The sequence below is a fragment of the Xiphophorus hellerii genome, chromosome 13 (assembly GCF_003331165.1).
Source record: "Xiphophorus hellerii strain 12219 chromosome 13, Xiphophorus_hellerii-4.1, whole genome shotgun sequence".
NCBI lineage: Eukaryota > Metazoa > Chordata > Actinopteri > Cyprinodontiformes > Poeciliidae > Xiphophorus > Xiphophorus hellerii.
Genome location: NC_045684.1, coordinates 29,329,263 through 29,356,311, shown reverse-complemented (window position 1 = coordinate 29,356,311; position 27,049 = coordinate 29,329,263). Strand labels below are relative to the sequence as shown.

Below are 27,049 nucleotides of genomic sequence, written 5' to 3'. Positions count from 1 at the left end.
TTTTTACTTCGCCTGGAGGGTTGACCGTGGGTCACAAGAGTTTGAATCATGGGGGAAGCCTCGTGAAGGAACATTCGCAAACTGTTTTCTCCCCGTCTCAGTGAGAGAGATGCAGGCGCTCTTAATTATCTGGGTTAGAAACATGAGCTCACTCTCTGACTGTATCAGCTTTCCCGTTGGGGTGTACCTTTACAAACGGCCCACTCTCACTCTGTAACATGATTTTGACATTCACCGGTTAAAACTGCAGGATGAAACTTTTATTTTTAAAAAATATATATATAATTTTTTTTTTTTTTACATGTTTGTCAAAAGTGTCACAATGTTGTGACAGTATGGTAGGAGACAGACAATCTGTGAAAGGATGGATCTCCTCCACCTCCTCCCTGATTTTCATTTGAAGAGATTCACCTCGACCCCAATGATGAATGAAAACCTTGGACTTCGTGTTCCCTCGCCCGGATGCGGGTCACCGGGGCCCCACTCTGGAGCCAGGCCTGGAGGGGGGGCACGATGGCGAGCGCCTAGTGGCCGGGCTTTTACCCATGGAGCCCGGCCGGGCTCAGCCCGAAGAGGAAACATGGGCCCCCCCTCCCATGGGCCCACCACCCGTGGGAGGGGCCAAAGGGGTCGGGTGCATTGTGTGATGAGTGGCGGCCAATGGAGGGGACCCTGGCGGTCCGATCCTCGGTTGCAGAAGCTGGCTCTTGGGACGTGGAATGTCACCTCTCTGGTGGGGAAGGAGCCGGAGCTAGTGTGTGAGGTCGAGAGGTTCCGGCTAGAAATAGTCGGTCTCACCTCGACGCATGGCTCTGGTTCTGGAACCAGTCTCCTTGAGAGAGGCTGGACATACTTCCACTCTGGAGTTGCCCAAGGTGAGAGGCGTCGGGCAGGAGTGGGCATACTTGTTGCTCCCCATCTCGGCGCCTGTAGGTTGGGGTTTACCCCGGTGAACGAGAGGGTAGCCTCCCTCCGCCTACGGGTGGGGGAACGGGTCCTGACTGTCGTTTGTGCTTACGGGCCGAACGACAGTTCAGATTACCCACCCTTTTTGGAGTCCTTAGAGGGGGTACTGGAGAGTGCTCCTCCTGGGGACTCCCTTGTTCTGCTGGGGGACTTCAACGCTCACGTGGGCAATGACAGTGAGACCTGGAGGGGCGTGGTTGGGGGGAACGGTCCGCCCGATCTGAACTAGAGCGGTGTTCTGTTGTTGGACTTCTGTGCTCGTCATGGACACGCTGGAGGGACTATGTCTCTCGGCTGGCCTGGGAACGCCTCGGGATTCCCCCGGAAGAGCTGGAAGAAGTGGCCGGGGAGAGGGAAGTCTGGGCCTCCCTTCTGAAGCTGCTACCCCCGACCCCGGATAAGCGGAAGAAGATGGATGGATGGATGGAGATTCACCTCTCCTGTCCAAAATCAACCAATCAAAGCCAGGAGGAGGGCCTTAGCGCTGTCAATCACCTTTGTGTACACACTGCTAAATGTGCAAATGGTGGAAAAACAACTTCCCGATCCAGGAAAACCATGGCCATACTAACTAGCCTTATCATTTCTGGCAAACTCTTCAATGGGGAATATGCTGTAGCGTAGCAGACAGCAAGGGGAAGGAGTGAATGGGGGTTGTGAGCAGTGGTTATGCAAGGGTGACCCACCTCCTGGCTCTGATTGGTTGTTCCTACTTATTACTGGTCGGCAGAGGAGCTTGATTTTTTCACAGATCATATTTCTCACATCATACTGTCACAACATAGTGACAGTTTCAACAAATACTTGAAAAAAAACATGTTTTTTTAATAAAAGTTACATACTGCAGCATTAATATGAGCATCAAGGTCTCAGTTGATTTTGATGTCATTTGATTCCTACTAGAATTCATTTCCCTCCCTTTCAAGCAAAAAACAACGTCAGAGAAATTAATATCTGAATGCGGTTCCCGCTCTTCAACGCGGCTTCTGTAGAAGTACTGACATATCTTTAAAAAGAAAGAAAAAACAAAACACGGAAGATTTTCTTGCGAGAATTGTCAGAATGGCTGTAAATGCCGGAGAAATATCATAGCATTAAGGAATCTCACAGAACATTTTCCGTTAGGACGTGACGTTCCTCTTAGAAGCCTGCCTGTGGTCGTCGTTTCACGTTCTCAGATCTTCTAGAGAGCAGATCAAACGCCGCAGGATCAATTACACGACCTGCAGCGTACAGAAGCAGCGTGTCTTGTCTCCTCTAGGCATCTTCAGATAATAACAAGGCTTTCCTTGTGCCAACACCACCAGCTAACATTCTTCTGCTTCACTGTTCAGCATACGTGATTATGAAATCCGCTCCTTCCTTACGGAGAGGACTATTATCTAGATAATTATGCATGTGGGGGATGTGTTATTAGGAGAAACTTAATGGCGCTCCTATAAAAAGTCTTTGGGGCTTCTGCAACTTTTTTACGTGTTGGTAATAAAACCCAAGTCGCCACCTCCTAAAGAGCTCCTGGCCAATGGGAAACCACTGAACAAACTTTTATGTGGCCTCTAAAAATGCTTGAACATCCCCTGCACCACTTCTGTCAGCCAGTCCTCATCATGCGCAGGTAGGACCAGCTTCAGGGAGGGGGATTTTATTTTTTTTGACATCTGCAGCTCCTTCAGTTCCTCGCACCTTACATCCCAGAGAGCGTCCGTGCCAAGACCGACCATCCCTGTTTCAGAAAATTGGAAGCATGGCCTTCCGCTGCTCTGCTTCGAAGAGGTAAGTATCTCATGCTGAACTTCTACCTCACAATCTCTTCTAGTAACAACTCCTGGTTCTAGAAATTGTCTGGTAGCAACAGTTACTCTTCTGTTGTTGCCAAAACTAAAAAAAGATTCAGCTAACATCTTAGAATATCTGTCCATACCTTTTTATTGTAATCATTGCTAAGCAGTGTCATGTCTGACTCCATAAGGAATTCTAAATATTGGTTAAGGTTGGACAGAAATTATGCCTGGGGGGTTGGGTTGTTCTCAAACTTGAAGGAGCAACAAAGGGGCATCCCAGAGTTGGTGTCAGTAAGTGGAAAGTACCTCACACTTTCAGTGATGCCAGGAAATTATGTAAAGGGTAAATGTTAGGCAGTAGAGGTGTAACTAATTTCTCCTGATAAGGTGAGACAAGACACTTCCACAAATCAAGCAAAGGCTTCACTAATGATAAACTGTTTTAAAGAATCTGTAAACAGTGCTATTACACAAGAGTTTTTGCAAATTCTTTCTGTTCTCCATTAATGCAGTTAGCTGTATGAATTAATAAAATGATTTTTTATAAAAGCATCTCTCTATAGTATCTTAAGTCTGAATAGTTCAATTAAACAACCAGATGACAACTGTAGCATGATTCTATTTCCTGTCTTTTTTAAGGATAACAGGCCAGCTATGGCCAAATGTACAACATTATTGCTCTCCACAGCAGTTGTACAGTAAAAAAAGGGACAAATCATGAAAGAGAAACAAACTTCAATTTTGCTAGTAATCCAAACAGAAGTAAATCTCTGGAAGATGCTGATAATTGATTACAAATAGGTTTCTTGGAGACATTAGTGATGATCCAGTGTCATGCTGACCTGGGATGAGATGGTGAATATTGGTTCCATGGAGGTCTACTTGTTTCTGCTTCTTTAAGACCGTGTCATAGGGCAACGAGTCTGAGACAGAAACCTTGACATCCTTCATAACAGCAACACTTTCCTGCTCAATCTGGATTGTCAAACTGACAACAGTAGGGACATTAAGTCCCCACAGCAATTTCTGGGTCTCCTTTGGGATTGCCTGTTATTGAGGAACGCCTCCTGGGTGCCTCCCGTTGGAGATGTCTAGATGAGGAGGTGGAGCAGCTGCTCCCATTAGACTACAGAGCTTCTCACCTCATCTTAAAGCTCATTGACAAAGGTCAGGTCAGCTTCTTGTAACAATCCCATCCCATAAAGCCATAGGTGAGGGTCAGAAGGTCAAACAAAAACTTCACTTTCTGGTTCAGGTCTTTCATCACCACAATAGACTAAAGTAGCACCCACTACTGCAGACTCGATCTGTCTACTGTTTCATCCAACCATCATTTGAGAGAAAGACACCAAGATAATTAAGATACTTAAACTCCTCTGCTGTTGGCAGAGATTGACCCCCAATCTGAACGGAGCATTCCAACGTTTTTGGGTCACTATAAAGGCAGTTGGGATGATATGTCAGGTACAGTGCCTCCTGTTGGTGGTGTGTACACAGGTTGCTGGACCCCATAGTTGAAGACCTGGCCCTGTAACCAAGGCTTGCCGCTACAAAGAGGTCCTGATATCTCTACTTATAGTCTTGGCACCTCTGGGGTTAATCTTGAAGTCACCACATCCATACCTAATAGGTTCATCCAATGTTCTGGATGAATGCTGGCTGAAAATCAATGTTCCAAGTTCCCCGGATAACTTGTTTTGTAGAGTTATTGGAAAACCTCCACCAAAGGAATGTAGCTAACTAACAATAGCTGCACTTCTATTACAAATGTGCGTAATACTTTGTCAATATTCCAATCTTGAAAAAACACAATGTCACAAGTGTGGTGATTCCATTAAACAACAAATGCCACACAATCACATGTAAATAAGTTTGTTCACGTGTTGTCATTGGAAAAACATGCCGCATCATCAACATCAACTTCCTACTACTTCGTCTTTGTATTTTCCACCACCAGTACTAACATCCGATTGGTGATCACGTGACTTGTGTGATACAAAAAAGTGTTTCCACTTCAGTTTTGTGAAATATACCAATTTTGACATGGCCGAAAAACCATCTCATCCACGTGCAAAAACGTTTCATTGAAAAAGGTGTTTTTTGTTTTTGTTTTTTTTCAAAACTGGTGCATTTCCATTTAGTAAATTTATTTTCGTAATTCCAATTTGCGCAATTTTATGGTAAATGGAAACCCAGTCATTATTCAAGGGGTTAGGTTAGATATGTACAGTATGTATGTATGTCAATATGTCTACTTGTGCAACTGATCAGCAAATATATTCAGGATAACTTTTTGGTCAACTAGATTTTCTTTTCAGTTTATTTGAATTCCAAATTCCCACACCAAAAACTCTTAGTATCAAATAAATGCCACAATTACGGTAATTAGATTTTTGACCTGCAAAAAATAGGATTTACATGGAAATGCCTGATAATAAACAACCGATACAGTAAATGGGCCAGCTTTGTCACATTTAAAAAATAATGTGACAAAGCTGTACCTGCTATACCTGATTTATTACTGTTTGTACTTTGAGGTCATTAGACATTTCAAAAGTTGAATACCAATAAAACTCTGCCAGATTCAAGAATCGAGCTCTTTAGTGATTATCATATGGCAATTAAGTAAAATAAATTTGTTAAAACTTAATTACATTAAGTAAGATATGTAAACACTAATATAAAATGTATTTTTATGCTTTACCTGTAGCAAAACTTAAGCATATTCTTGCTGAACTATACATTTTTGAGAGCATAGGAGACGGGTCCATATAAGAAGCTGGACAGTCTTGCAAGCTTAAGATGTGTTCTTGTTACATCACACCTCATTGAAATAACTAAATCATTTCCTCAGCCTGTTCCCCTGGCTCGGCAGTAGCCTGCTAACGACCAATTTATTTAAATTGGCTGGATTCAAGCAAGGAAATATCTTAAACATGTACAACACTGGCCCTTGAGGACCCAAATTACCAGACTTACACTTATATATATTGTGCTTTGAAGAAAGATTGGGATTGAAGGCAGACAGCCCTCCCACTGGGTTTCTGAAGATGTTCTTTTAAGGTGTACAGCAAAACAACTCCACCTCTCAAGAGACCCCAGTGACTTACCCTTTAGTCATTCTGATGACACTTCACTCACACACCATTCACATCTCTTCTTTTCCTCAAGCAAACATGAAGCTAATGTTTCATACTGTGGAGATGGGCTGCACCCACTACAACACCTCCCTACTTCTTCTATTTCTCACACTGACAAGCTGCAATTTCAGCCTTTGGAAAGGAGTTGTCGCTATTAAAGTCGGCCTTCCTGATGATGGGTTCGGATGAGTGCAGAGAGCTGTCAAAAATCAAGACAGAAAGGCTGAAAGGAAGCTAAAGCAAGACGGTGTCGGAGTGATGATCGAATGCTACACAAACATATGTTTATTGCCAAGAAAAATTACACAGGAAAGCCGTGTGACTATTCCTGTTTTTTTTGCCCCCCATTCACCCTTACCTATATATCGACTTACTTGTCTCAAACTATTTTCAACTTAAACGATGAAGTACAATATTGTTGATTATGTAAGGGATTGGTTAAAGTAAGAAAAGTCAGTGTTAACCCTTTAACATTTGAAATGTTTAGGTTAGATTTTTAACCCGTGGAATTCAAGAATAACAACTGTATTGGACAGAATTATTTCTTTAACAAAACATGAAAGGACCGAGACGTCATGGACTGAAATTGACTTGCCACTGTTACTTTGAGCCACCAAGCAAGCTGGTCAAAGTCCTTAACGGCTGGCCAATGTGCAGGCTAAAATGCTTTGCTGTTTGAGTGAATGATGTAGCCGGCCAAGCAAAATAAGGCAGACCACAGCATCCTCCATTTTTATTTTGTAACCAGGTTGCTGTGTATTGCAGACTTCTGCCCAGGTCCCTCTTGAAAACGAGATCTAGATCTCAACGGGGTTTACCTGGTTAAACAAAGGACCAGGTAAACCCTTTGTTTAACCATTTATGTTTAAATAAAAATAAATAATTAATAAATAAAACTCGCTGGACAGATCCTGTGTTGATCTGCCACAAGACAGATCATGAGGAAGTTTTTGACTTTCTTGAAAAGTCAAGAAATGACTCAGAGCATACCAAATTTGGTTGATCTAACTGTAGTGCTGTCACATGTAGTAGAGCCCTCTTTGGGTCTTCACAACAGTATTTGTGCAGTCTTCATTGCTCCCCATCAAAATGCCATATAAATCCTTGTGGTTTTCTGAAGTACTGCTGCTGTAAAAGTCTTCCTCACTATCTTGACCGCAAAAGTCATTATGCGGCCATGTTTCCCTTAATATGCTGGCCGTCACACAGGAGAGTGTCATTTCCATGTCTCTTTCATATTTTTGTACTTTTTCTTCAAAAAACAGGAGTTCTAACTGTTCTGCTTTCTAAATACTCAAAACATCAACATGAGATGCATGGTGGCCTAAATGTAATGTATTTTCCTCACAGACAACCTGTTAGAGCAATATATTTTTTAATCTAATAAGTGGTGTAATGCTTGAAACTGTTATTGTACTATTACTAACTACTGCTGATATTTGTGCTGTCTCCATTTTGAGTTTCAGTTGTACAACACAAACATCTCTAGCAGCTAACGCTAGCTTACTTTTTAGGAGCAATAATCTTGTCGATGATTCTTTCATTGTGAGTTTGTTTACGTTCCGTCATTTTTTAAGCTAGCAAGGATGGCTAAAGTAATGACGCTGGCTTAAAGAAAGCTAGCATCCTCGCTAGCTGAAGTTAAGGTAATGTTGTTAGGTTAAAGAAAGAAAGGAGTGAAAGAAAAACACAACTACAGAAACGGGTGATCGATACATCCAAGTTTATTTTAGTTCAAATTATACAAATAACTGGCATGCCTTTCATTTTTATAACTAACCTGTTAAAAATGCAGTTTGCTCTTTGTTTCTTGTCCAAATCTCTAGCTAGGCTCATTTTCATAACGCTTAGTTAACCGATTTTTAAAAATGATATCTTCATGTGACATTTAATGTTTCAATAACATTTGTTTGATTTCTTTCCATTTCCTGGAGTCAAAGGCAGCACAGTTTAAGCAATGGTAGGAATTCTTTCTTTTACGTGCCAAGACTGAGTACCAAGGTCACTGGCTAAGTGCTGCGTGACACTCCTGCGGAGTTTTATCGATTCAGATAAAAGGGAAAATGTCAAACAGAGTGAGACACATGACCGAATACTGATTTTCACTACCGTTCCTCAACAGAAAGCAACAATGCCATCCATCAGTGTCGACACACTCCCTCCTGTGTGTGGCTCTTCTTTCCCACCTCGCTGCACCAGCTCTTGGACGTGAGTACAGCCTCCTTCTCTGAAAATCCTCCTGAAGTGCACATCATGCAAACTCCAGAGTTTCTGTGAGCAAAAACCCAACAGGGAAAGGTAAAACCAGCATCCGCGCAGAGCAGCACTGCTAGGTCTATCTCATTATTCGAGGACGCAAGGGCCAGAAATAGCAGACAGTGTGCTGCTCTGTGTCACAGCATTAAATCAGATTAATCCTCCACTCTGATAATCACAGCATTCCCTTTCTCTGCTCTCGTTTCGAGGCTTGACAAATCCAACATGGACGCGACTAGAGCGCCACGCGCGGCAATGCATTGCGGAATCCGCCTCATTATTCCGGCACGCACACGAAACACGCGCACACGCCGACGCATGTGCAGTCCCAGCCGCGGTTCATCTCCACCTCATTGCGCTAATGACTGGTTCTCTGCGCGTAATGTTGCGGCAGGCAGTAACTTTTAACAACTTGAGGCTAACATGCTCAGTCAGTTTTAAGTGTTTTGCGGTGGTAAATATGGGATTATAAATACCGCTTCACCGGTTTATCTCGTTTCTCAGCAGTTTGTGTGGGACGTAGGAAGGGCTTCCAGATGTGTTGTTTTCATGCTGATAGTTGTTAACGAGCTGACTCAGAGTGCTGACTTGATGAGCCCCTCTGGCTGCTCCCGTCCTCGGGTTATACCCCGCTCCCCTCCCCACAACAGGCCTTCATTCAAAAAAAAAAAAAAAGCCAATCTGCACCAGAAAAGGTTTAAAGAGAAAGACAGAGATAGGACTAGAGGAGAGACAGGATGGAGTCAACATCCCAAAAGTCTGTTCCTATACAGAAAGAGGAAAAAAAACAAAACCAGGAAACCATAGCAACAAACAAAATATGCAACAATTATAACATCAATAAAAAACAGCTGATTATAAGCATGCGGGCATATTCAATCAGGAAGGTTTTAATGATTCTTGCTTTTCTCTTAAAGTCAATGCTAGGCAGACATAATGAACCCAGTCTCACCAGTTAGCTTCACCATTATAGCATCTACCATCATCATCATTTCACTCAACTCCAGAGAAGGCAGGTAAGGCAGAAATCCCACTGATCAGTAGTTAGCATAGTTTGAGGACAGGATACAAGCAACAAACTGTGATAGCAAATAGGTGACACAAACAGAGTACTACATTTTCTTGATTTATAAGTGGAGAAAAGGCTTGGAAACCCAACCAGATGGAAAAGCCAAACAGGAATATTAACAGATTCAAGTTCTTAAGATGATTCTTGTGATCTTGTTTGCTTCACCTCCCCCATCTATAGCTTTACCCACAGCTTGGGAATGATTGGACTCAAACTTTGGTCTCACGTAAATTTGAAGCCGTTGCAACTCAAAAGGAGCCGTAATACTTCAGTATGTCTACTGAAATGTTGAAAAAGTGGCTTCTGTTTGCTAATACCAGCTTGCTTCCTGTTCAACTTGTACATCCACAGAAGCAGAATCAGTCGTCTTTTTTTTTATTCAGTATGCTTTTGTGAAATTTTCCAGATTTGTTAGTGAAAAACACCCAAAAAAGAAAAAAAAATTTTTTTTTTTTTAAAGTTCTGTAACAGAGCCTTGCATTAAAATTGCAAACCAGTGCATTTTGATGGGAATCCCCTTTGACATGAAAGACTTTGCCTTTCATTTAGCTGTCTCCTGGAATCAAATGTGATATTTGTCAAACTCATTTATGAACAAGACCAATGTCCTCACTGTCTTCCTGTTTGTGCCGTCAGAATTAGACCTGAGCCGACTGGATGGCGACACCGTCTGCCCACCGATAAGAAACGGACAAGATGACCTTCCAGGTAAAAAAAAAAGAAAAAACAAGAAGGAATGCAGTAGGCAAAGAAAAAGCAGGTAATTTAATCACTGAGCGATGGATGGCTGGGTTGCATTCAAGGGAATCTAAACTTTCCACTTGAGTTTTACAGAATCTTTGTGAACAGCTCAGCAAGCCTGCAACTGCTCACTGCAGCAGTAATGACTTTTCCAAAACATCTGTACGCAATTGCTTGGTGGTTTCATTAAGGAGCTTAGTAAGGCCACGCTTTCTGGATATAACAGGAAACATAAGCCGTTTTTTACACACCATCTCCACTTTTGAACTGAAAACCAAAAATAACGCAAATGCGGAGATAGCATCTTCGCTCTCTCCGGCAGCAAAGACATCTCAAATTCCTGACATACCCCTTCCCTCCCTGGCCCCCTTCTCCTCTCGACAGGTTTCGATCTGATAACCCAGTTCCAGCTGGACGCGATTCCCCTGAAAGGTGTGAGGAAGGTGGACGGCTCCACGCCCCTCCAGGTGGCCTACCGTCTCGACCGGGAGGCTAACTTTCAAATTCCGACCCTGTAAGTACAGTACGGGAGGCTTCGGAGGAAGACATGAAACCGCACGAAACGTGGAGCGCGCCGCAGCGGCCTCCTGATGCAGGTGGTGCATTATTACAGGCGCAGATGTTACAGTGTGCCGAGCAGCATGTAATTGGTGGGGGCCACAAAAAAAAAAACATGCCCAGACGTTTCTTGGCCTTCCTCACACACATGCACAGCAACGCAGAATGGTTGTGTGTGTGTGTGTGTGTGTGTTCTCCTTGCTTGCCTTTGCGGTGATAAATTAGCTTATGGCGCTTGCTGAAGGTTTTGGAATAAAAAATGAAATAAATCTGGTTTCCTCTGCAGGCTGTAATTAAAGGTTTGCTTTGCCATCCTGAGTGAGCCTGCTCTGCTATCCTAAGGCCAAGTTGAAGGGAGAAGCTGTTATTCAGAAGATTTGTCATTCTCATATATATATACTGTATATACTCAATTTAAAAGAAAAATTAATAATAAATGTACAATTTCCTCTCTATGAAGTTAGACGACATTCAAACTTTTCATCATTTTAAGCATTGAAGTTTTTACACTATTGTGTATTGTGTAATTCTTGCATCTTTCAAAGTTCCTATTCCTCTTAGTTCCTCAAAGTTCCTCTTAATTTGATACCCCTAAATGAAATTTAAGGCAATTTGCTTGTACATAATTTCATTTCTGAATAAAGATTCTCAGAGAACGTTGCTAATCAAACAATGTCGAAAACACAACAAAACAGAGCCGATAAGTCAGAGAGAAAGTTAGCAAGAAGACTAAAGCCGGGTTAGGTAATGAACACATACTAACAAATGAAAATGGAACGACAACTCCAAACGTATCAAGATACAATTGTCCCACTCAACTAGTCAGGAAAGGAAAATTAAGGTTAGGTTTAGGGAAAACTAATGAGAAACGAGGCCCTTGGTAAATCTGGAGGAACTTCAGAGATCCGGTGGAAGATTCTGCCAACAGAATTAGTATTAGTACTGTTAGTAAATGGTATGTGGACTGAATTTATGAACAACTTGTTTATTCATACCGTCCATTTAAAGTGTTTTCCACTAGCCAATCTGGGGTTCAGTGCCTTGCCTGGGGGAACGCCCCCATGTGGCAGGTGGAAGCTGGGACTGCGAGACGACCACTCTTCCCGCAGAGGCCTTGTACTTTGCAGTCCACAAAACCAGCCTAAATTATATAGAACAAGTTATACTATTTGGACAAAAGAACTTTACTGACAACCCTGGTTAAGTTGTGAAATCAAGATTTTTTTTTCCAGATAAAATCTTGTTTCCATTACAAAGACTGTGAAAATCATTCATGCTTTTATTACAACACTCTTAGATTACTGCAATTCATTGTATGAACCATGGATCAATCTTCCCTACAGCATCTCCAAAGTGATTCAAAATACTGTAGTCCGACTTTTAACAGGAACACGGAAACAAGAAAATATAACGGCAGTTATAAGGGCTGCTTGTATATTATCGGACTGATTCTTTTAATAGTTTTAAAAGGTTTAGCCCCGGCTTATCTTCAGGCTCTTCTCTATGTCTGTTCGTGATCCAAATAAATAACAGTTTTTATAGGTTCCAAGAACCAGACTTACGAGTAGAGGTGATCGTACCTTCGCTCTTGCTACTTCTAACTTATGGAAAAACCTACATTTTCACATTAGAGCGTCTTAAAATCCATTTCTATTCAATGACCCGACATTGTAACTTATATTTTTCAACTGTTGTGTTTTATTGTTGAGTCTTATTTTATTGTGGTTTTGTGATCCTTGGTGCAGTCACAAGCTGTTTTATATAGTGCTTTATTACTAAATTGACAATATATTGTGGGGTGGAAGATGCCCCAGAAAACACTAAAATTAAAATCTGGTCAATCTGGTAAATATGCAAAACACCATACAGCGCTCGTGCTCTTCATCCAATCTGACTGAGCTTGAACTATGTAGCAGAGAGAAACTGGTAAAAACTTGTGTCCCTAAATGTCAAGAGGCTATGACACACTTTTCAAAAATAAGAGTACTTTCTGTTCTACGTACTTTGAAACAATGCAGTACTTTCCGATGCCTCATCTATTAAAACCCCAAAAACATACACTGAAATTTGGGCTGTAATGTAGCAAAAAGGCAAAATTCAAGGGGTGCCAATACTTTTACATACCTATGCAAATTTTTAGCTTGCGGTTTTTGTGCTCCATTTAGTTTCAACTAGCTGATTTCTGAACATAGACCTGCTTCCTGGACCGAGTATACATCGAAGGGTTTAGCAACGTTACATAACCAAGGTTGCCTTCGGTGTTTCCCAGAGTGCCTGTGCCGCTCTGTTTGGACTAATGTTAGTTTCTGTATGCCAGCTTTACTTAACAGGCTGTTACGCAAGTCACTGGCACCCCTCACCAATGCCACTCAGGCCCGGTGCCTTGAATGCAAATACCTCATCGTTATTCGCCGCAAAGTGTAGTGGTACAGGCAATGCCTCCTTAGCTTAGACTGTTCTCCTTCTCTCATCGACTGCGGGGTAAGAAGCCCCGTATGCTTCCAGACTTTCTGACCTGAGGCAACAGTTGGTAGAGAAGTTTTCATTCATTTTATTAGGCTACAGGAAACCCCTTCTTTTATTGCCTCGCCTCGTTCATTTATGACTCAGCAGAAGTTCAGTTGCAGTGGCCATTCATAAATTTACCACCTTCTGAGAAGTTGGCTTGTCAAAAACACAAGAGTTCCTGACTGTTAACCAGGTCTGCATGATGTGACTGATTTAAACACCAACGCTCTATTTCTAACTTTTCTTTGAATCTCAAAGACAGAGATGACAGGGCTCAAAGTTATTTGGATCAAAGTCTTGTGCTTGGTAGTTTTGCTGAGATGTACTCGTTTTGAGGTCATGAATTTATGCTGACATTAAAGACTTTGTGAGTTGTGACACCACCGGGTACCTTTGAGTACCATTCATTAAAAAAAGTCTCCAGGTGCATTTCCATTACAAATGTGTGCAAAACTTTGTAAATATTCTGCTAATGTCAAACTATTTTGCAATTGTAGTGTACCCATTTAATAAGAAACACAATTAAAAACATGTGAATATGTGTGTTACCTCGAAAAGTCATTAAAAATCATGCAGCGCCATCATCCTCCTACTACTTCCTGTCATTTTGTTCTTTGTGGTTTCCACCAGAGGCAACATCTGGTTGTTGATCACCAGATGTTGCCTCGTGTGATGCAAAAAAAGTGTTTCTATTGCAGCTTTGCAAAATAAATCAATTTTGGTATGGTCAAAAAATAGTCCCCCCTCATCATAGCGCCAAAACTTCTGATTGAAAAACAAGTTTTATTTGAAATTGGCTTGTTCCCATTAACCAAATTTATTTTCAAAATGTCAAATTGCGCAATTACATGGTTAAGGGAAACCCAGCGACTGTCTCTTGATCTCTTCACCTCGATCTGCAGGCTTAACTTTCCTCGGGGTTTCCCGGATGAGTACTCCTTCATGACCACCTTTCGCATGATCAAGAACACGGTCAGCAAGGTGTGGAACGTCTGGCAAATAGTGGACGAAGACGGCCACAAGCAGGCTGGCCTCAGGCTAAACGGTGACCAGCAGGCCCTGGAGTACTTCCTGATGGGCGCGGATGGGAACCTGCAGACCGTCACCTTCCCCGGCCTGTCCGTCCTCTTCAACACCAAGTGGCACAAGGTGATGATCGGCGTCGAGCGCGACCAGGTCACGCTGTATGTGGACTGCCAACCTGTGGATCAGAAACCCATCAAGGGCAAAGGACCCATCAACACAGAAGGAGACACGCTTATTGGCAGGCTGGATGCTGACCCTGATGCCTCTGTTGTGGTAAGCCCCAGACGGAGACCAATGCGCGCTGCGTCTAATCGAGTGCCCTGGCTCCGCTCTCAAGCATTGTCAGGAAAACGGCTCTTTCTGTGAACAAATGCATTCAGCTTTATGTGCAAGCTGAGCTGTGCTATAATTTCTAAAGTGCTGCTGTCACAGCAAAACTGCTCAGCTGGGTTCCAGACAGTAGAAATGGAGGGAAATAACTTAATCCCTGCCAAGAACTGCATGAGTAGGAAATCAGGAGTCCCTCAACAAAAGACTACCGATTCTGAACTGAAAAGAAATAACCATCATTATGAATGATCTCATTACCCTTCTTTATCGTTACAAAATTACCTGTCATCTAACTTTGGACATTCTGTAACATTAACATCTTTGGTTTTTGTTTTTTTGTTGTTGTTTTTTTCAGTTTGAGCTCCAGTGGATGTTAATCCACTGCGATCCAAAGAGAGCCCAGAGAGAGAGCTGCAATGAGCTTCCTGCCGCCGAGGTACGGTAACAAGGACTCAGGTCTGCTCAGCTCCACACTCACACAGGCAGCACCGGCAACAGTCAGGTGGAGATAAAGATTCTCAGTTCTACAAGATGCAGAGGTTGAAAGTGATCGCGTAGAGACTTGTGACACAATGCTAGTTGTAAAGTTCAAACCTGACTCTGGGACATAGTCAGAAGTAAAGATGTATCTTTATGGATGAGTACAAGATCACCCTTTCAATATCAGTAAAGAAAACTTTTTGCATCTCATTATTTTTGAAAAGTGGACCTAAGCTGACCTGCCAAGAACAAATTTAGCTCTAATCCAAATGTCAGCGTTAGCTTACTAGCATTGTGCTGCTTTTCATTCGACCACAAAGTCAAAATTTGAATCCAAGATAGATGACCACTTCTGGTTAAAAAAGGTAGAGCTTACTCAAACTGGATGTTTTTTTTTTTTCTGGAATGCCTGGACTACTGTAACTAAACCTTACATTTAGCTATATAGATTGGAGAAATTCCACAATTATTCCAAAACTTATACAACCAATTATAGTTTCTAAAATTTAATGAAGTTATTTCATGTTTCATTATTTTGACCCAAAACACATAATTCAAATCCAGTTCAAGTCCAAAATCATTGTCATTCATGTTATTTTTCATTCTAATAAGTGTATGCACTGTAATTCCATTCCAGTTACAATTCAGAAAACCAGTAAGATTTACAAGTTGTAAATCTTACAGCTAAGATTTGCTAACAGTGATTAGAAACACAAGCTAATATTAAAATCGCCCTCCTCATTGTGCTTTCAAGCACTATAGCAACATGTAAAGTTTAGAAAATTAGATGTGTATCCCTGATTTATTGGGATACAAGTAGACAGCAATTCAAATAAAAATACTTTAGCTCTAGCAAATACATCTACTATATTATGACATTGCATTGAAAGACTAGGTTTGTTAAAAACCTCCGTCTTTGAGGGTCGTTGTGTTTAATTATTATCAAACAAGAAATTCCGACTTGAGATTACGACCCTCAGGATGCCGATCTGATGAATTACACTTCATCTCTTAAGGATCACAAATCAGATGAACAACTTGAAAATGCAATAATTTGCTGCTCCACCTCTCTCTCCCCTCCATCATCTCGATCATAGATGAAGATAAATGTCATCATAAATATAGTTTCAATTATGTACCATTTGAGAATTTCATTTTTTTATTTCAGTAGCGTCCTCAAAAGACACAAACACACACATGTGCGGACACCCACACCCACACACACACACACAAAGCAATATAGCGTTTATGACATTTATGATTAAATAATGATATCTTTTATTTCTCTGTGGATAAAGAACAGCTATTAAGATGTCTGCTTCCTATACACTGACGTAGCTCGCAGTGAAAATGCCACTCTGCCGTCTCACATTTCATCACGTCTGCGGCATTATGAATCAGGACGGCCATAAATCCATTTTATTCTGTCACACATAAATGTAAATGACTGCAGCCTTAATAGACCAAAACGACCAGTCCAGACGCGCTCTGCTAGCTTTCAGGCTAACATGGGGATTGTAGATGTAGCCTTTGGTGTTTTTAAACGACAGCATGATAATTATTACTCACCACTATGAATATGAACACATGCGCTTCTGCTGACACTTTGGTGAAGGTGATGGACTTCTTCGACTAACTTTCCTTTTATCTGATTTCTCTTGCTTCTGCAGATGTTTGCCAATGCTGAGGTATTTATTTTTTCTACACTTCCTTCTTTTTGCTTGGGATTTAAAACCGGTCAGCTGTTTTGTTTTGTTTTTGTTTTCTTTTTGGTGCTATGGTTGCCTAATCGCCTTGTTTTTTCAATTTGGTGCCTCTCTGTTTCAGCATTACTCACCTTTAATATAATCTGATGATAGCATAACTTGTAAATATTTTTAATGAGCTGACATAAGGTGGAAGCAGCTCTTAAAGGTATACACACCCCTGTTAAAGTGGCAGGTAAAAACGAGACCATAATGAGATATTTCTGTTTTACACATTTATAGAAGAAAAAATAATAAAAATGCAACAACCTGGTTGGAAAAGTGTTTCTGGAGCACCTTTTGACTCAATTTTAGCATTCAGTCTTATTTAATGGGAATCTATCAGTATCATACATTGTCACTTTCCTAAAACAATGGCCTACGTCATTTTTTTGCCAAAAGTGATTTTTTTGCAAGACATCACCCCTTTTTTATTGCCATAAAATAACTGGGGGGGGGGATCACTTTTGAAAAGGCAAAAAAATGGCCATTATTTTAGGAAGGTGACAATATGTTGACTTAAGTTCTATCAGGGTCTTAAAAGTTCCCCACATCTATCAGTTATAGTGAGGAAATCTCCAGTCCACAAAATTCTTAAAGGTCCACTACTACGCTTTCTTTAAGCTATGGCATAGGTCTGTGAGTTGTACAAAACACATTCGTTACATTTACTACACAAAATTATTCTCAGATATTTAAATTTCACTCATTCAGTTCCGTCTGTTTTGAGCTCATTTAGTAATGCGAAGTTTTAGGGCTACGTCACCATTATGCAAATAAGATGCTGCTGGCCACGCCCTCCTAGCTCAGCGTTTCCGTTAGCATCTCTCTTGTCAAGTCTCCCGTTTTGGCCGGGAGACGACCGTCCCTTTCCCACCGTAAATTCCCTGTATTCTCCAATCCAAAGCCTGACAGCTATGCACGTCAGACACGTGAAAATAGCTACAAACAGAAGCTCAGTGGTACAAACATACATCTGCGACCCCAAAGCGGACACAGAAGAAGAAGTGGAGCCTCCTGAACAACCATCAAGCCAGCAATAACCAGCAAAGGATTAAAAAACACTGCGGATCTGACTCATGTTTATATCGTTATTAATTCAAAATCTGGAGATTCTGCTTCTCTTCTGGGCTGCGTGCCGTGCTGTGATGTCCAGCAGGATATCGGGAGAAAACTATTTTTTGTTTTGTTTTTGGCAAATACGGCCCTTTTTTAAAATGTATATTTGCGAGGTTAGACGAGAAACACCTCTTTCGACATTAAAAACTAAAAATATAACAATAAATGCGCAGACATTGTAGATAACAGCTCAGACAGAGGACTAGTGGTTAGCAGCTATTGTTCAGCGTTAGCTTATGCTAAATGACGAATCAGGTTCAGCTGAACGACACATAAAACATAAAACATGAATATGTACTTCCATGGCCATTATCTGCAGATTTGTGACAAACAGTAGCAGCAGAACCTTCTTTCAGTCCAAGTCTTTTAGTAAATCCTGCCATGTTCTGTTTTCAGAGGACTCCTTTCTAAACTGCAACTTTCTGTGGCTGTATTGCAAAGACACTGCAAGCAAAAATAAAAGGAAGCCACGGCACTCAGCTGTGTTCTCTGTGATTGGGAGAAAATGCCGACAGCAAAACATTTTCCTTTTCCAGTATCCATAGCGGAACATATTTAGCTTATTTTGTAACAAAGTGGGAGGAGCTCCACTTGGGTTGCCAGGTGAGGGCCTGGCCATGGCTAGGGGTTGCTAGTTAGCACGAGGTAGCTAAATGGAAGCACAGAAACATGGAAAAAGTGAATTTTGCATAACAGTGGACCTTTAAGAAATCACAGATTTAATTTTAAACTTAAATATGGCACAAGTAGGTTTTGGATGTACGCTTGGACTCACTGTGTTTCTGTAATCCCTATTTATCTTAAGTTTTCCTCTCAAAGGTTTGTGACAAAGTCAACTAATATTTGGAGCAATCCTTAAACCACAACTTTTTTTCGTTGGAAGAAAAGAATTTTATCTAGCAACCCTAAACTTTAGTCCAAACATGTGGATAGGACACCTGAGTGAAGTCTGACTCCCCCACCCCGTCCAGCTGCTTCAACTGAAACGAAATTGGTGTCAAACATTTTCCTTTGTGTTGCTATCATTTTGAAGACGTTGATAGTTGTTTCCAGGGGTCACCAAAGGTCAACCAGCGAGCCCACCTTTACAACATAAAAATAAAAATACCGTGCCAGTCAACTGTTTTTTTGTGTGTGTGTGCCGCTAGCAATTTAAAGATAATAATAAATCTTTATTGATGGCGGCACAAACAAAAAGAAATGTAGCACGATGTCGATTGACGCCATGTTTTGTTTGATTTTGTAAATGTGAACTGGCTGATTGACCTTTGGTGACCTCTGGGAACATTTGCTAATATCTTTCAAAATGAAAGGGGCACAAAGGAAAGTTTTTGCTGCACAAAAACGAAATCATTTGACACCAGTTTCACAAATCGCTGGAGCTCCTTTCCTCCCAGTGTTAGTCCGTCTCTCCAGCTACCAGTTGGTTGAACTCAGGGGGAAAATGTCGGCGTAGAAGACGAAGCAACATGGTGGATGCTTGTTTTTAACGCTGTATTGTGGACTGTACTAAACTCTTCCTTAAACCTAACAAGGTAGCTCTACTAAACCTAACAAAGAACCTAAAACTCAAAGCAGATATTAATAATGACCTAAACCATAATTGATGAGCTTTAACAAAACAGCAACATTTGATTCCCTAACAATGGAGCTATTTAATACATTTCTAAGAGTTTCATACAATTCAATCATTTCTTTCTATTAGATTTAATAAATATTTTATTTTATTTATTTATTTCCTTTATTTAACCAGGTAAACCCCGTTGAGATCTAGATCTCATTTTCAAGAGGGACCTGGGCAGAAGTCTGCAATACACAGCAACCTGGTTACAAAATAAAACTAATTAATACATGTAAAACAATAGAAAGCAATTTAAAAGCAGTGAAATATGGCACACGGTTAGTAAAAACTACCCAATTGTTTCTCGTTTATTGATCACTTCAAACTGATTTGAGACACACACATACATATATATATTTTTTTTTTTATTATTTTTTTTTTTTAACTTAATAACTAAAGTAACAGTTGCCCTTGTGACACATTTTCAGACTATTCTTTTTTTCCTCTCAGCCTGACAAATCTCTTCAAGGTCCACCAGGTCCCTCTGGCCCCGAGGGGCCCCGAGGGGCCCCAGGAGAAAGTGGCAGGGATGGAAGAGATGTAAGCATGTCTTCCTTGTGTCGAGACATTATTCAGAGGACATGTCCTCCCATGTTTTTTCTGACCATGTCTTTGTCCCTCCAGGGTTTTCCAGGGACTCCAGGGATTCCAGGTGCTGCTGTAAGTCCAGAGTATAAAATTGTTTATTGACAAAATTCTTTTCTTGAGGGCTATTCACGCATCTTTGCGTATGTTTGACAAAACACCTCAGAAAAACTGTTCACATTGCATTTTTTCCCCTAAGCTATTAGAACGTTCGTGAGCATATTTTTCAAGCAGAAATTTTTTCATCAGGTGGTTTCCTTGTCAGGCTAGCCATGATGCTACTCTCCTAAAAGATCTCTTTTTGTATGTCCATGGAATATATTTAGGATAAAAATTATTGTTTATGCAGACACAAATACAAACCAAACACCTTGTCACTACTAAATGAGTTCCTAACCGAAGTAGCTCATTATAGGAGCAAAGCTGGTAAAAATGTTGCTAAAGTTAATAGAGGAGCCATGTCGCGATGACTTCCTCTTTTAGAAAGAGCAGGAGTTTCTTAAAGATACAGAGACCCAATTTCAAGGTGTTAAATTAACAAAGTCAGATTTCTTTTAAGTCTTTCTTTTTATTTTATATATACAGTATTTTTATAACAACTCAAGTTACTTGATTGTGCTATAAAATGATACTATGTGCCTAGAAAACATAATACTGCCCTTTGAGTTCAAAAGTTGACTTAGACTTAGTACTGTTTGATCTATGCAGACAACATGTCTACTGAGATTATTAAGTTTCACTGAAGTGAACGCTGAATGTGTTTGTTTCCACTTATTTTGAACAAAAATGGATGCAACATGGGAAAATGTCTTATAAGTGGGAAAAAAAATCTGTAGATTTTATTCACATTAAGGCATTATTGACTTAGAACAAGCTCCTATGTCTTACTGAAAAGTTATGTTTTAAGTTAGTTTAGTCTCATCTCAAGTGTCCTAAGATATTTGCATGTAGAAATTTGACCAAAAATACTTGGTAAGATTGTGTGTTTATGCTGTGTGTGTTTGCCTGGATGCACATTTTCATAGCTTCTCTTATTTCAAATTCAGCGTGTGTGAATAAAAATAACCGGTACTGTTATCAGCATAAGACTCCATCAGCATGAGCTCCTACAAACCGAGCACACCCCACCTTCCATTGATTAAATGTTTACCAGCTCTGCCTTTCTGTATCTTAGCAACGGTGCCGGCAGATGCAGGAAGCAGATAGCGCTGTTTTTATCCTTGTTCTCTCTGTTTGCCAGGGCAGCAAAGGGGAGAAGGGGGAGATCGGTCTTCCAGGACAGAGAGGCCTCCCCGGTCTTCCAGGATCTCCTGTAAGAAACACACACACTCCACACTCACACACACACCCCCTCACTTCATGTACCTGTCTGGATTCTTCTCTCTGTGTGGGATCAAATGAAAGTAGTGAAACTCAGCAGTAAAGAAGTTTCTTACTTTAGACTCCAGATCACGTTTGTCTAAAACTCGGGAGGAGTGGAACGTCTTTTTCTGGTTTTTGCGTGTGCAGAATGTGTGAGTGAGAGTGTGTGGTACGGCGCAGTGAAAGGAACAGCAATATTGATGTGTGTGTTTTCTTTTTGCCGTCTGCAGGGCCCTATTGGTCCACTGGGTCCCAGAGGAGCTGTAGGAGAAAGAGTGAGTCAGCAATTAAATCATCTAAACATCAATTAGAAGAAAAACATTGAGTTTAATTTTTTTTGTACAGAGTTGCTGATTCCTCATTGGTTTATTTGTAGGGTCTGCCTGGCTTTCCCGGACCCCCAGGTCCTCCTGTAAGTGGGAAACACTTGACCCGTGTTCAGAGCTTACACACTGTGGATCTCCATTATGACTTCTTTGTGTTCTCATCTTCCACAGGGCCCAGCAAGCGAAGGACCCGCCGTACGTATTCAGTTTATCATTTCAGTCCAGTCATGAAACCTAATTTGAGATTACATCTTCGTATCTTTCTAGTAGCGGTTCCTTTGCGTTACCTGATGTGTTTTCAGGGTCAACCAGGAAAGCCAGGAACCCCAGGAGATGAAGGAAACATCGGACCTGAGGTCAGATTTTCACTCTAATTGTATCTTGTGAACAAAATCCATGTTAGTCCTAACCTGACTGTTTCATCCTCAGACTTTACTCTGTCTGACCAAGTGACCAAGTTGTAGGTTTACAAACCTGACAAAGTCGTTTCAGGCCTAACCCTAACAGAGTAGACATAGAAACATTAGGGTTATGGTCCAGACTGCCGGTTTGGACTACATCTCAAAGGAATGACCAGGGAAATGCTTAATTTAATATTTACCCATTTTTTTTAACCATATAAATCCACTTGCAGTTCACTGGGATAGATTTAAAAAAAATAAAGAAAGACAGAACAGTTAGAGACACCATACAAACTTTTTCTATTATACACTGCCTGGCCAAAAAAAAAGTCGCCACCAAAAAATGGTCACACTCTCTAATATTTTGTTGGACCGCCTTTAGCTTTGATTACAGCCTGCATTCGCTGTGGCATTGTTTCAATAAGCTTCTGCAGTGTCACAAGATTTATTTCCATCCAGTGTTGCATTAATCTTTCACCAAGATCTTGTATTGATGATGGGAGAGTCTGACCACTGCGCAAAGCCTTCTCCAGCACATCCCAAAGATTCTCAATGGGGTTAAGGTCTGGACTCTGTGGTGGCCAATCCATGTGTGAAAAAGATGTCTCATGCTCCCTGAACCACTCTTTCACAATGTGAGCCCCATGAATCCTGGCATTGTCATCTTGGAATATGCCCGTTCCATTTGGGAAGACAAAATCCATTGATGGAATAACCTGGTCATTCAGTATATTCAGGTAGTCAGCTGACCTCATTCTTTGGGCACACAATGTTGCTGAACCTAGACCTGACCAACTGCAGCAACCCCAGATCATAGCACTGCCCCCACAGGCTTGTACAGTAGGCACTAGGCATGATGGGTGCATCACTTCACCTGCCTCTCTTCTTACCCTGATGCGCCCATCACTCTGGAACAGGGTAAATCTGGACTCATCAGACCACATGACCCTCTTCCATTCCTCCAGAGTCCAATCTTTATGCTCCCTAGCAAACTGAAGCCTTTTTTTCTGGTTAGCCTTACTGATTAGAGGTTTTCTTACGGCTACACAGCTGTTCAATCCCAACCCCTTGAGTTCCCTTCGCATTGTGCGTGTGGAAATGCTTTTGCGTTCACAATTAAACATACTCCTGAGTTCTGCTGTTGCTTTTCTTCGATTTGATTTGACCAAACGTTTAAGTAATCGCCGATCACGATCATTCAGGATTTTTTTCCGACCACATTTCTTCCTGGAAGACGATGGTTCCCCACCATCCTTCCAGTTTTTAATGATGCGTTGGACAGTTCTTAACCCAATTCTAGTAGTTTCTGCAATCTCCTTAGATGTTTTCTCTGCTTGATGCATGCCAATGATTTGACCCTTCTTAAACAGACTAACGTCTTTTCCACGACCACAGGATGTGTCTTTTGCCATGGTTGTTTAAGAAATGAGGAGTTACTCATTGCATCAGCTGGGGTTAAATAACTTGTTGCCAGCTGAAAGATAATCGCCTATGCAGTACTTATCCAATAGGAGGCTTGTACCTATTTGCTTAGTTAAATCCAGGTGGCGACTTTTTTTTTGGCCAGGCAGTGTATTTGTCACCTGTCGGTAGAATATAAAACAAGTTAAAACTGTTCAAGTCGGGGCCTGCCGTGGTGGCGTAGTGGTTAGCGCGACCCATGTTTGGAGGCCTCGAGTCCTCAACGCAGCCGTCGGGGGTTCGACTCCCGGACCCGACGACATTTGCCGCATGTCTTTCCCCGTTTCCTGTCAGCCTACTATCATATAAAGGACACTAGAGCCCACAAAAAGACCCCTGGAGGGGTAAAAAACAAAACAAAAAACTGTTCAAGTTAATTTATGCAGCACATTTCAGCTGCATGGCAAATAAGAAAAAAAGAAACAAAAAGTCAGACCAGTTCAGTTGGTCAGATTAACTTCTGACCAGAATTTGCGACATTATCTTGTTGACAGTACAGCAAAAAAAGTTTTTTGTTGTTGTTGACATGTTATGATTTTTTTTTCCTCACCATGTTTGGTTGGAAACTGCAGGGCCCACCTGGACCCAGAGGGGGCATTGGCACTCCAGGGCTTCCTGGGCCCCCTGGTCCACCGGGGCCTGTGGTAAGAACCAAATCTAACCCATGTCGGGTTTTGCATCAAATAATCCTGTTTTCCAGCTGACATATTTTAGATTTATTGTGTTGGATTTTTCTTTTCAACCTTCCTTACTTCTAATTTGGGATTATAAATGCTGATTGTCAACCTTGGCTGACTGTGTAGGGCAATCGGGCTGCTAAAGTTGCTAAAAACAACAACAACAACAACAACGGTTTAATTAGGAGATTTTGAGAGAGAGTACATGTTGTTTGTGTTCTGTGAAAAGTCAAAAGTACGGAGCCCTGTAAGGGACATGGGGAATTTTTTTTTTCTTTTGCGTTACCTCACAAAGGTATCACACTCACTGGCAGTAAAAACTATGTTCTCAACTATGTTCAAATACACCTGGTCTGTTTTACAGTCGCAGTGACAAATGTACATTTAAAATTGGACACGTGTGTACAACTTTAAACAGCCTCAGTGAAAACGGGCAAAAGTATTGTGAGGGACGACAAAACATAGGGCAAGAGAACACATAGAACAGTAAGCTAACAAAAGTATTGCAAGGAAACAGATGTTTTGTGAGGGAATGTACACACACTGGATGTACACACACAGGATGTACACACACTGGATGTACACACACTGAATGTACACACACTGAATGTACACACACTGGATGTACACACACTGGATGTACACACACTGGATGTACACACACTGAATGTACACACACAGGATGTACACACACAGGATGTACACACACTGAATGTACACACACTGGATGTACACACACAGGATGTACACACACTGAATGTACACGCACAGGATGTACACACACTGAATGTACACACACTGAATGTACACACACTGGATGTACACACACTGGATGTACACACACTGAATGTACACGCACAGGATGTACACACACTGGATGTACACACACTGAATGTACACACACTGAATGTACACACACTGAATGTACACACAGTGAGGGAATGCAAACTTATTGCGAAGGAACGCAGAAGAAAACAAATTGCCATGTCCCTTAAAAGGCTCCGTAGAAAAGGCCATGCATTTTCATTCATAGCCTATTGCAAGCATAATAAGGCAGTCACAAATAAATATGTCCAGTTATTAAAATCCCTACCTGATCTGAAATGTTTTGGTTTGGTGAAAGTTTTAGCCTGAAACTTAGCATCACAAATACAAACCAACTCATTCTGTACTGTAGGAAGTTCTTTACCCAGCCAAGGTTGACAGACCGTTTACCTTTAACTGGTGCTCTAATAATAATAATAAATAATAATCTGTCTTCCTTCTTTAAATAATTGGTTCACGTCTTTAGGAAGACGTGAACCGTCTTTGTGTGTCAGGATGTTAGGATGTTGCATGCAGTGTTTCCTTTTCACACGTTCCCGTTGGGGTTTCATGTGGTGTGCTCATGAGAACTGAGGCCGCTCTAGATGTCGCTCTGCTGTCTTCTAGGGACCGCCCGGTGCCAACAGTGAGGGGAGTGGGGAAGCTGTGAGTGTCTCACTGTCTAACACACAGCCAAATGGTTCCTGGATGCATGACAATTAGAGTGGTGGCAGCATATCTTCCATCAGGATGAGTCACTGCAGTGGAAGTGGATGTGCAGCTTTGTGACAGAAACCCGTCTCTCTCTCTCTCTCTCTCTCTCTCTCTCTCTCTCTGTGTTTACAGTGTCCTGCCGCCTGTCCTGCTGGACCTCAGGGACTGCATGGAGTGCCAGGGATGAAGGTGAGGAAGGTTAAGAAGGTCAAACAGGACGGAAGCATTTAAAATGGTTTCCTTCTCAGAAATGATGCAGTGATTTTGTGCAGCACAACTCAATTCAGTTTAATACAGTTTTAGTCAAAACGATCCAGTGCGATTCAGCTTGTTTATGCAGTTTCATCAATTTACAACAAATGATCACTTTACCAACTAATGAGTCCAGTTCACAAGGTCAAACTAAGTCCACATCCGATTCAGATCAGATCGTTTGGTCACAAGCGCCCCCGCCAGGCCAGAGGTTTATTCCATGTAGTATATTGTATGTAGCTGCATTTCCAGTAACCATAAAATTGCACAAATTAGAAATACGAAAAATAAATTTGCCTAATGGAAACATTTAGAAAAAAAACCGGACATTTTTTCAATAAAAAGTTTTTGTGCTAAGCTGAGGTGTTCTTCCAGCCGCATGGAAACACTTTGTTCTCATCACGAGAGTCACAATATCAACAGCCGGATGTTACTACTGACAGAAACAACGAAGAAGACGATAGGAAGTGGTTGGGGTTTTTTTCCAACTAAAAAAGAAAAAAAAAGACAATATAGAAAATAAAAAAAAAGGTGAAGCAGACATTCCCACTTTAAACATGGTGTGAAACTGTATGTATACTTTATTCCATAATTGAACTTGAAATGCTATGTGGCCAAAAAAACGATAAAGTGAGACCAGCCAATTATTTGGCTAGGAGGATTATGGTTTGTTCCAGCAGATCTGTCACAGCATCACAGTTCATCAAAAGTTGTGTTGAATCCAAAACTCTTCTGTAAAATCACCGACTACTGTTTCCCCAAAGCGGCGCATACGTAGCCACTCCAAAGTAGGCAGGGCTTGTCGCCTCAATAAGAAGCTGACGTCTCCTCTGATTGGCTGATAGATGATTAGTGTATGAATACATCTCATGTAACTGTTTACATCCGACTCTGCCATGACTTGTAATGACTTAAACAAGCTAATTCATGTTATTTTAATTTTGTTTCTTATATAATGGAAATCATGAAATTGTATGTCCCCCCCCCCCACATTAGCAGAACATAGACGAGGATTTGTAACAGAAATTCAGCTTATTTTGGCACACAAATATTTATTTTCCTCCAATGCCTTGTAGGATGGTATCAGAAACTGACCCGGCTTCTACTCACCCAAACATCTAATCATT

The 27,049-nt window shown here is 41.3% G+C and overlaps 1 protein-coding gene across 2 annotated transcripts in view; it reads left to right on the top strand.

Moving 5' to 3' along the window:
• Positions 1 to 2,541: 2,541 nt before the first annotated feature.
• The window catches only part of col9a1c (collagen, type IX, alpha 1c), a 33,264-nt gene continuing 8,756 nt past the window's right edge, over positions 2,542 to 27,049 (top strand). Inside the window, exons 1-17 of one of the 2 annotated variants that reach the window (XM_032581001.1) lie at positions 2,542 to 2,739; positions 8,010 to 8,095; positions 9,849 to 9,920; positions 10,338 to 10,467; positions 13,922 to 14,318; positions 14,731 to 14,811; positions 16,526 to 16,543; positions 19,791 to 19,880; positions 19,965 to 20,000; positions 21,166 to 21,237; positions 21,518 to 21,562; positions 21,664 to 21,699; positions 21,785 to 21,808; positions 21,916 to 21,969; positions 24,048 to 24,119; positions 25,584 to 25,622; positions 25,803 to 25,859. In XM_032581001.1, the coding sequence (XP_032436892.1) occupies positions 2,711 to 2,739; positions 8,010 to 8,095; positions 9,849 to 9,920; positions 10,338 to 10,467; positions 13,922 to 14,318; positions 14,731 to 14,811; positions 16,526 to 16,543; positions 19,791 to 19,880; positions 19,965 to 20,000; positions 21,166 to 21,237; positions 21,518 to 21,562; positions 21,664 to 21,699; positions 21,785 to 21,808; positions 21,916 to 21,969; positions 24,048 to 24,119; positions 25,584 to 25,622; positions 25,803 to 25,859 (1,338 nt within the window). In that variant the 5' untranslated portion in view covers positions 2,542 to 2,710. The remainder of the gene's footprint in view (positions 2,740 to 8,009; positions 8,096 to 9,848; positions 9,921 to 10,337; positions 10,468 to 13,921; positions 14,319 to 14,730; positions 14,812 to 16,525; positions 16,544 to 19,790; positions 19,881 to 19,964; positions 20,001 to 21,165; positions 21,238 to 21,517; positions 21,563 to 21,663; positions 21,700 to 21,784; positions 21,809 to 21,915; positions 21,970 to 24,047; positions 24,120 to 25,583; positions 25,623 to 25,802; positions 25,860 to 27,049) is intronic. The other variant, XM_032581002.1, reaches the window with a different exon arrangement.